General features: G+C 48.1%; 1 protein-coding gene across 1 annotated transcript in view; it reads left to right on the top strand.

The window, feature by feature from the left end:
- Nucleotides 1-4,005: 4,005 nt before the first annotated feature.
- The window catches only part of adamts1 (ADAM metallopeptidase with thrombospondin type 1 motif, 1), a 30,598-nt gene continuing 23,585 nt past the window's right edge, over nt 4,006-11,018 (top strand). Inside the window, exon 1 of the mRNA XM_042710166.1 lies at nt 4,006-6,025. Within this exon, the coding sequence (XP_042566100.1) occupies nt 4,907-6,025 (1,119 nt within the window). The 5' untranslated portion in view covers nt 4,006-4,906. The remainder of the gene's footprint in view (nt 6,026-11,018) is intronic.

Genomic DNA, 11,018 nt, shown 5'->3' with positions numbered 1-11,018 from the left:
GAACTGTGTGTGTGTGTCTGTGTGTTTGCAGTTGTGTTTGTAATATGTGTGCAGATGAGTGAAGTTACGGAGAACTCATGAAGATCTGGTCTCTTGGCCAAAGAAGAAATTCTGGGTGTGTGGTTTCAAAACATTGTTTTAAAATGAGCACAACCTTAGAACTGAATCATGTATTCTGTTGACATGTGCTGTTATCGCAGTGTCATGTGTTTGACAAGAAAAGGCAAAAGGGTTGGACAGTGAAGAGGCAGCAGGAGGTGGTTAAATAAATGGATCTGGACAGAGAAAGAGGCAGGGCAAGAGAGACCGTCTGAGCAACCCTCTGGTTATGTAAATAGCACCAGTATCAATTGGCGCCATTGGATACTGTTTGTGTGTGTGTGTGTTGTTGCAGTCATGCATGGTTTGCACAGCCTGTGTATGGAAATTAGTTGTTCGTGCGCACGTGGCTATGCGCACATGTCCATATGCACGTTTACTCTAATGTGTATGTGTCCTATATTTAGAGTGTGATGTGTGTAAGCGTGTTTATATCTGCGCATTGAGATGAAAGGCTGGAGTGTGGCCATACCATCCTCTGGCATGAGCAGCCAATGCAGATGATCAGGATTAGACATGATCCTCTAAACCGTGTGTGTGTGTGTGTGTGTGTGGCTAAAACTACTATGAAAGGACACGTTGGATAAAGTGTGCCAAAACATGCCTATACAGAGTGTGGGGAAGTATATATTTAAAGCATAATGCGGTGCATCACAGTATCCCAGTCTTTCCTGGCCTTCCCAATCCTCTTTCTCTCTGCGTTTTCTTTTTCCCCCCATGCATTGAATAGCCCCCTTGAGCTGTGTTTTGGTTCAGAGGAATCTGACACCTTCCTGTCTGACTGTTGACAACCTTGTAGTGGATGTTGGGAATTTTAAGCTCAAATGTCCTGTACCTTGTCTTTCTCTCTGTCTCTGTCTCTCTCTCACACACACAACCACACTGGGAGACTATCCAGTATTAGCTGTTACTTTCTGTCTCTCTCTCACACACACACACACACACACACACATACAAACATGCTTGAATGAGGCCTCAACAAATATCTACAAGAATAGGTCAGTCCCACCTGACTCCCAGCAAACAAGTGACAATTAGGTGGTAAAGTGTGTGTGTAAGTGAGATGGAGAGAGGTTGCATAAGGAGGATGTTTTTACACTGGCTCAAGGTGGAACAGGAAACCGAGGCTGACGGCCATCTTTCAGACGGGAGCCCCATTGTGTCCTCGTGTGAGGGTGTGTGTGTGTGATATTGTGTGCAAGTATTTCTGTAACAGCACGCTTGTTTGTATGATCCAAGAACAAGGGTGTGTGCATGAGAGAGAATGTGTGTGTGTGTGTGTGAGTGAGAGAGAGAATGGGTGTGTGTGTGTGAGTGAGAGAGAGGGAAGGGTTTTTGTTAGTGTGTGTGTAAGTTCACGGTTCGGCCCTTAGCTGGGATAGGATAACACGGCCCTGCAGCTCGAACCCTCTGGGGCTCGGCTCAAGGCTCAGCTCCCCTTAAGTTCAGAAGCTAGAACATTCGCTCTGTTCTTTGAAAACAAAGACACTGAGAAAGTGTTATGTATTTCTGCCTTGATGTATGAAGTTGAAAATTTCACGTTTCAACTTATCGTGAACTAGGATACTGGTAAAGGCCAGTGCTGACTTCAAATGTGATATGAAAACTTTCAACTTTTACATTAGTTTCTTAGCTGTTGATTTTCCACAAGGGGCTCACAAAGTAAGCCAAAGGCAATAAAGGCAGACGACCACTACTAGAAACACAGTGTCCAGTTCAGGGTCATCTGCCTAAGAGGTAAGAATTCATGCTGTTTGTTAACTGATACAGACAGCTGCCATCGGGCCTTTCATCTCTGTAGTGTAGTGTATAGACCAGAGTCGCCCGAAATGGTGCCAGCTGTTACAGTACTGCCACTGACCAACTGGAAGAGAAGGGGACATGTCTCTTTTGGAGATTTTAAGGGGGGGGGGGGGGGGTTCCAGTAAAAACATTCACAAATGCATTAGTACAAATAGTCTTAGAGCCTCGAGATGTCTCTTCTTCACATGTGAATAGTGATATACCCTAGCAGGTCATCATTAGTGTCCTGAATAGCCCTGTTACCTCCCTTTTTGGCTCTGTCTATGAAGACAAACATTTCTTGATTGCAAGATACCTTCACTGTCCTACCACTGTTCCCAAATGAATAAACTGTAAAAGGCAGCACAAATGTTTTCAAAAGCACAACATCGTCTGGAAGATACACACATACACCTGAACTCAAGAGGATTGAAAGTGCATTGAAAAGCATGTGTGGCCTTCCATACAAGCAGGGTTTTTTATCCTTGTGCTTTATCAAGCATCCTTTGGCAACTTGAGAGAAAAGACTTCCTGCTTGTGTATCAGGTGAAGAATAACACGAGAAGAGGTGGACACAAAACACACACACTCTGCCTGACTCCCTGTTAGTAACATTACCTGTGCTATATCTCTTAAAGGGAAAGTAACATTATAAAGCTGTTGTTGTTGTTGTCGTGTTGAATCACATGCTTGCTCAAATATCTCTTTGTGCTTAACTTAATCTACCGAGCTCTTTCTGTGATGTTGCTGAAGAATGGCATCATGGTGTCATGGATGACATGCTGTTTTTGGCAGAGGACAAATGGGCTGTGTCATGCCCTGGATGCTCTTGGAACGGGTGGTTCCATTCTGTTCCACGCAGGGGGTGACAGGAGATGTGGGCAGTGGACTGCACCATTGTGTGACGGGGGAAGAGCTGGCTATAACAGTGTGGGGCTGTTCTCATATGCACTCAACCATTACAAAGTGGCTGTGCTGTTCTGTGTGTGTGTGTGTGTGTGTGTGTGTGTGTGTGTGTGTGTGTGTACGCCTTCTAGTAGAGACCTTTGAAATTATATCTGAGTACCCCCAACCCCCCCCCCCCACACACACACACACACACACACACACACACACATTTATTGCGCACACACACACAAACACACACTTGTACACACATATACAGACATGCATGTGCACATTCTCTTCATCTGCCCCTGAGCTGAAACAGATCAAGGGGGTGGTGAGTTCATACTGTGGTGTTTAACAAGGCCACAACAGAATTAGGATCCAGTGAATGAACTGAGTGGTTAACTGTGTCGCCTCTGGGCATAGCATGTGTTGTGTGCTGGTCTCTGTGTGTGTGTGTGTTTGTAGGTTTTCGAGTGAGTATCACAGGGGTATATTCTGGGACTTTCTGTCATTTGATTGTTTCACTTTCTCCATGTGTTGTTTCAGAGTGAACTTTATTTTGTTTGGATCCAAAGGGAGAGATGCTTAAGTGAGTCAGCGTTGATAAACAAACCTCAAGCTTGTGATGCATGAAGCGAGGGGGGAATTGGGGTTTGTGCTCTTCTGAGATTATCAACAGACACAGAACTCCAACAACTAATGCCTAACATCACTGGCAACAAACACCCACCTCCCCAGCAGGTCTCCAGAAGCACGAATACACACAAGCTCGCGTTTACATGCATGCACCCACACGAAGTCAGATGTCCCGTCTCCGTCACTCCCACACTGAACGTTCTATTCCAGTGACGCCATGAATTATCCATTCCCGTACAGTGCTGGAATTCAAACTCCGTCCACAGCTCCCAAAGTTACGCCTTTAATAATTAAACGAGCTGGACCCACAGCTAGGGAGGCCAGTTTTCAGTGAAAGAACAGAATGAACTTGTGCAATATGCATCTTTCTCCTCCCTAAGCAATAGGCGATTTCACTGTCAGGACGGCGAGGTGGTGAAGGACTGTTGTTGACATTCTAAGATACAGTTCACTGTGCGTCACTCTCTCTCTCGCTCTCTCTCTCTGTGTGTGTTTGTGGCTGATGATGGAGTGATGTCACAGCAGAGTGAAATGACCCACTCCAGCTTCAGACAGAAGGGACTAAAGAATGCATGTCAACCCCCATCCCTCTCCAATTTACAATACCCGTTATTCTGCACTGAGTGGGGCTGTCGCCGGCGGGGGCAGCCACTTTATTAGATGTGCGCTGGGATTCCCAGAAGCGGATTCCCTCTAAATGACGGCACGTTTCTATTTTCCAATGCTTGCTGTAAGCTGACAAGAATGATGTTGCAAGGGTAGTGTCGAATGTGAAGTCGTAATCAACTGGGGAATACTTACATGGATTGTCTCAGTATGTGGATCATGGAATATATATATATGAAGCTATTAAGTGTTTTCAATAAAACCGGAAAAATGAAAGAAGAAGAAAACATTAGTACACAATGCAATCGGGCTGTAAAAGCATTTCGCCGAGGTTTGTCATCGGTACGTCAGCTCGTGGACTGTTTGCGCCGCGGCGCCGGGCAGGAACAGGGGATTTGAGAGGGTCGGTAGACCTAGCAGCCTCCAGCACTTGACTTCGCTTTGATTTTCTCCAGACATGAGACCGCAGAGTTAGGGGAACGAAGCGGCTAAGCGAGACAGAGAGAGAGAGGAAGAGAGAGACAGAGAGGGGGGTGGAGTAGAGTTAGCGCAAAGGGGCAGGACTTTCCTCCCCCCCCCTCTCTCTCCCTCTCCCTGGTGCTTTTAAGAGGAAACTTTGTGTTTTGTTCTTCAAGTTCAGCCTCGTCCTTGCAAACTCTGCAGCTCTGCACTTCTCTGGCTTTCTGCTTTGTCTTTCCCTCTACCGATGCCTTTGTTCTTTCGCCTCTTCTTACTTTTCCGGGGGAGTTTGAGCATCAAGAGAAGATGTGCATTCAAATAAATCGCTGTTGGTGCAGAAGTTCCAGAAGTTCTTTTCACCGGTGTTTGCTCTCCGCGATGTGCTGACCGAAACGCGAATGTTCCGGTGCGGACTGCTTGTTTTCGGGTGAAGATGGCTTGTGTTTTCCGCTCTTGCACCGGCGGAACGGTGCTGCTGAGGGTATTGCTACTATGCGCTGTGGAGTTCCGCACTGGCCATGCCGTGCACGGCGGGGGCTTTGTCACTTTCAGAACGTTCTCCTCACCTGTGAATGAGTCGCTCCCGCCACTGGCTGAGAGTGTGGATGGACTAGTGCGGACAATAGACAGGATTTATCACGGAGGTGGGAAAGTTGGGTACCTGCTCTACCTAGATGGAAAGCGCTTTCAGTTGGATATGGAGAGGGACGAGGCGCTTCTGTCACATCACTTCAGCTCCAAGTATGTGACTGCGCTGCTGGGGGCGGAAGAGGGCGCACCGGCCCTTCACCGGGAGTGTGTTTACAGAGGCACGGTGGACTCGAATCCAGAGTCCTTAGCAGTGTTTACCTTGTGCGGTGGCGGTCTTGAAGGATTTTTTGCGGTGGAACATGCCCGTTATACTATCAGACCGCTCGTCCGAGCCAAAGGTCATGAAAATGATGTGCACGTGATAGAGGATGCGGACGCAGAGCGCGCGCTCCACTATTACATCCGCGAGCGCTTCAGTTTCGAGGAGATGTCCTCTGGCGAGAGCTGTAGCACACGGGAGAGGCGACGCCGGAAAGACTCCTCAGGAAAGCGACGGCGGAAGGGCCGGGGAAAAGGCAAGAGCCGTCGTCGCGGCTATGCTCTGAAGGAGGACGACCACGGAGCGCACGGTAGGAGGTGGTGGGAGAAGTTATCCAAGTCCGTTACACCCCAGAGCGAAAATGTCAAAAGGCGCAAAAGGTCTGTGTCTCGCGCAAGGTATGTGGAGCTACTGCTCGTTGCCGACGAGTCCATGTCAAAGAAGTATGGCAAGGACCTTAACCACTACCTGCTGACACTCGCCTCTATCGCCTCCAAGTTGTATGGACACGCTAGCATCGAGAACCCCATTCGATTGTCTGTCGTGAAAGTGACCACGGTGACGGAGAAGGAGAAGGGGCTGGATGTGTCCAAAAACGCGGCGGCGACCCTCAAGAGCTTCTGTAAGTGGCAAAACCAGCAGAACCCGCTAGATGACGACCACCAGCATCACCATGACGCGGCAATTCTCTTCACTAGGCAGGTAAATAAACATAAATTCCACGAATCAACCTTGCGCACCTCACTGTCACGCCCAGCTGGGCAAACCTGTAAACAACCAAAACTCCTGAAAGTACCCTCTGCTGTCATCTTGACTGAGCTACGTGTTTTTACGCGCTGCCTTTGCACTCAGTGGAGGGAGAGCGGATGCTGAGTAATTTATTTGAGGTGTTTTTAATGGCATAGTAAATCAGTGGAACAGTGTTGCTGAGCTCTCTCTCTCTCGCTCCACGACCATAAAATAATGTTTCCTAAGCTCATGTTTTTCTGGGCAGCTGCCACTGTCTCAGGAGTCCCTGGAGGAGGATGTCTCGACATCGTGTGATCTCTGGTGCGCGAACACTTCTCTCCAGAGCTACTCCAGAAAGCCGAAAGTAGCTTCTGGTTGGATTGGGCTGTTCTCGTCCCGCAAGCACAATAGTCGTTTTCTTTTTTCCCCTGTCTCTATTGCTCCTTTTACAGCGCGATTTCTTTGAGAAAGTAAAGGCCCGCTAGGTCTCAGAGCTGTCAGTAAAACAAATACAGCCCGTTTGAAAACCATTCCATGCGCGAGACCACACTCATTTAAATTTCCCTCAGATCCACCCGCAGCGAACTGTACCAAGTTCCCGCGCCTTTCTCACCCCCTGTCTTGTGGTTTTCGGCTCCATACCTCACCCTTTGGGTCATATTTCTTGTCAAGGGTTTGTGGTGTGCCTAAGTCATGCAAGGTCTTGCTTACTGGAGTCATTTGCCAAGTTTTTTCCCCCTTTGCCTGGCAATGAAACATGTTTTGGAATCTAAAACATACAAACAAAGTTGCATCTCTTTGCAGGCTTGTTAGGTCGGGAATCCATACCAAAGGTAGCTTCTATTGGCAGACCCAGCATGACCTAGATTGGCATGCAGTCCTCAGTGCCAGCAGTTTCTGGTAAAGTTGGCCACGGTGCACCTGCAGTGGGTGTTCTTTTTGGCTAGGCATCCGTGTGCTGCGGAAATTGCATGAAATGGGCAAAGCAAGCCCAGAGATGGCCACTTCCACAACAGGGTGAAAGAGAGAGCAGCCAGAGTGTTTGTCACTGTGTGTGTGTGTGTGCGTGTGTGTGTGTGTGTGTGTGTGTGTGTCTGTGTGTTTATACAAATTCATTTATTTGAAGAACTCACCTGTAGGTAGGTTTCCTCTCTGTCAGTAATTATTGAGGAGGAAAAGAACAAGACACATTTGTCCTTCCTTAGAGGAACACAGGAGCCTTCATGACTCTTGAATTGAAACATACAACTGCTTTATCATATCATCAAAACACTGATGTTGAGCAATAAAACACTGATGTTTATATCAACTCCTGTGCTTCCATACACAAACACCTGACGCTGAATTTCTACTATGGAGGATGTTGCTGCTAGTGCATCGAGGTTTCACAACTCCTTAACATACCAAATCAACATGGTGTCGCTCCTCACCCTCACACGGCACTGCGTGATCATACCAGTTTGCAGGAACATTGTAAGAGAGAATCACCGGTGGGTTTGGGGACATTGGCTACCCCCAGTGTGTCCCGGTTCCCAAACCCCTCACCTCCAGGTGGTGGCCGCCTTGCCGGGCTCCGGGGCCCCGAGCCCAGTTTGGGGTGATCCATGTGGACGTGGCTCGGGAGGGGGAGGGGGAGGGGGTTCGGGGTTGGACTGGAAGTGAACAACAGACACATTGAGCGGCAGCACTTTCTGCTCCCAGTGAATGTGTGATTATTACATCACAGCCACCCGCGGCGGGAACGATCACTATAGCCAGCCAACAAAGCCCTCTCTGTCAGGGAGTATGCGATGGAGTGATAGAGAGAGGAGAACAGGGAGAGAGAGAGAGAGGGATGGATGGATTAGTAGAGCGACAGATGAAGTGTGATGACAGAAGGATGGAGGCAGGAAAAAAGGTGATGAACAGGGTTGCATATTTGGTATCTTTTTGTAATCAGGCCATAACGTGGTCTAGCATTCGAAGAGTGCCAAGTGTGTTGGCTGCTTTTGGACATTCATGTGTCTTAGATAGTTCTTACTTTACAGTCTACCTCAGGGTGCAGGTAGCTTGGCAGTCGTCAACAACAGCACAGCAGGCGTCACATGTAAACACACAAAAGCCACTTTAATTCAGGTATAAGAGAGCTGGGATGATCAGGATTAAACAAGCTTAGCTGTTTGTTTGGATTGGCTTGCCGTGACATTACGGTACCACAGCTTTGACAACTTAAGACACACACACACACACACACACACACACACACACACACACACACACAAACACACACACACACACACTGTCAACACATCAGTTATTTATTCTTTCATTCCAAAATGAAATGTGCCCCCTGTGCATGTTCCAACACTACAGTTCCACTGGGAGACTTCACTCTGCTGCCGTGTTAATACACATCATATACACCATTCATGCACAATATACACTGAATATACAGACTACACATGAGAGCATGTCACACACACACACACACACACACACACACACACACACACACACACACACACACACACACACACACACACACACACACACACACACACACACACACACACACACACACACACACACACATATGCCCACAAACATATAGCCATGATTTTGCTCACCCACATCTTCCACGTGAGCTCAAAACAAAAAAAGGCTTATGAAATCTCGAGCAGGGCTCATCCGTACATGCTCGCGATTGGTTGAGAATCTGGTGGGTTACCGTGACATGATTGGTACCTCAGCTGGCTCTGATGAAATCTGATAGGATGAGAGGAAGGTGGTTGGTGAGGACGCAACAGGTAGATGGCCAGACAGTTGTGTGTTTGCCGGTGTATATATGTGTGTGTGTGTGTGTGTGTGTGTGTGTGTGTGTGTGTGTGTGTGTGTGTGTGTGTGTGTGTGTGTGTGTGTGTGTGTGTGTGTGTGTGTGTGTGTGTGTGTGTGTGTGTGTGTGTGTGTGTGTGCGCGCGCGAGTATCTAGTCTATGGTCGGAGTGAGAGAGAGAGAGTGGCCATGATACGCCCAGTGCGGTTGCCATGCGCTCCACCATGGAAACGTGTGGAAATAAGAACCAGCTGAGGGCCACCCTGTTCTCCAGCGGTCACACCTAGCATCAAATATCCCAGAATTCCCCAGCTAACCCTCTCTTCCTGTCTGACTATGTGCATATGTGTGTGTGTGTATGTGTGTGAGAGAGAGTGAGAGCAGGAGCATATGCTTTTTTTAAGTATGGCCATATGTGTGTGTGTCTGTCTGTCTGTCTGTCTGTCTGTGTGTGTGTTTGAGAGAGAGAGAGTGAGACGAAGAAAGAGAGAAAGAGCTCATGTCCTTTTGTGAGTATGTGTGTGTGTGTGTGTGTGTGTGTAGCCTTGCATGTGTTTGCTCTGAACCCATGCCAAGAAGCAAGGGAGGCCAGGCCTTTCCACAGTTAGAAGCCGACTGATAGGGCAGAGTGCCTTCTGCTGGGTCGACAGTATTAGGTTGCATTGTTCCTGCATCTGTGTGTGTGTGTGAGTTTTGTCTGCGTGTGTGTGTGTGTGTGTGTGTGTGTGTGTGTGTGTGTGTGTGTGTGTGTGTGTGTGTGTGTGTGTGTGTGTGTGTGATTGAAGGCATTCATCAGGTTGCGTAACGTGGGGTATCGGTGGCATGAGTGACGCAGCGTTTGCGTTCCTCTGGCACATGATTGACAGAGTGTCTCCCCCCCGCTCCCATTGTGATTGACAGCTTATTTGAAAGGGTGTTTGTGAGTGTGTGTTAGCCATCCTGGTCAAGTTAGCGGATCATATCTGTGAGTTTGACAGCATACTTTTCTGCATGACTGGCACATCATAATATCTACACCGACAGGGTGTTTTTCTAAAGCAGCGTGTGTATGCCTGCCTACCTCTCTCTCTCTCTCTCTCTCTCTCTGTGTGTGTGTGTGTGTGTGTGTGTGCGTGCGCGCGTGTCTGACCTCTGTCTGACAAACTCACACATTATGATCGTCTCCTGACCTAAATACCTCTCTCTCTCTCTGTCTCTGTGTGTGTGTGTTACTGTATCTGTGCGTGTTTCTGTGAATGTGAGTGTACCTGTGTGTGTACATGTGTGTTGATATCATTTTTCCAGAACTTTCTCTCCCTCAAGCATTTGACTACACCCCTTGTCTGTCAATTCTCCACTCCATCACTCCCCTCTCTCTCCCTTCTTCTTTTCTCCTCTCTGTTTGTCTTTTTCATTCTTTCATTCCTTCCATTCATTGATTGCTCCCTTCCACTGTTTTCTCAAGCACCTTCTCTCTCCCTATCTATAATTCTTTCCCCCATTCTTTCTCTCATTCCCCTTAAATCTGTCTTTTTCTCTCAGGGGTGTGTGAGAGTGAGAGCTCTATGGACAGAATAAACACAGAGAGTGGAGGAGGAGGAAAGAGAGGAGCGAAGCGAGAGGGAGAGGCAAAAAGAGAGAGAGCGAGGGAGGGAGTGAGAGAGAGCTTGAGAGAGGGAGAGAGAGAGACAGAGAGAGAGAGAGCAAAGCAGAGAAGAGAGGCAAAGACAGAGAGAGCAAGGGAGTGAAAGAGAGCTAAAGAGAGGGAGAGCGAGAGAGAGACAGAGAGAGACAGCGAAGCGAGAGAAGAGAGGCAAAGAGAGAGAGCGAGGGAGTGAGAGAGAGAGCTGGAGAGAGAGAGAGAGAGACAGAGAGTGAGAGAAGAGAGGCAAAGAGAGAGAGTGAGGGAGTGAGAGAGAGCTGGAGAGGACAGAGGAGGGCGATAGAAGGAGAGATAGACAGGGAAGGGCCAGAGGGAAGAATGGAGGCCTCTCCAGGAAGGCAGGCAGAAAAACAGTCCACTTCAGGGCGTGAGAGACTGTGAAAGCAGACCTCTGTGTGTGTGTGTGTGTGTGTGTGTGTGTGTGTGTGTGTGTGTGTGTGTGTGTGTTTTGGAGGGCACAATGTGAGAGTGCTGAGTTGTGGCATACGCCCTGCTAAAGACAACTAACTTCTC

This window comes from Clupea harengus, chromosome 16, assembly GCF_900700415.2.
Source record: "Clupea harengus chromosome 16, Ch_v2.0.2, whole genome shotgun sequence".
Lineage (NCBI taxonomy): Eukaryota > Metazoa > Chordata > Actinopteri > Clupeiformes > Clupeidae > Clupea > Clupea harengus.
This window is presented reverse-complemented; position numbering and strand designations above follow the sequence as displayed.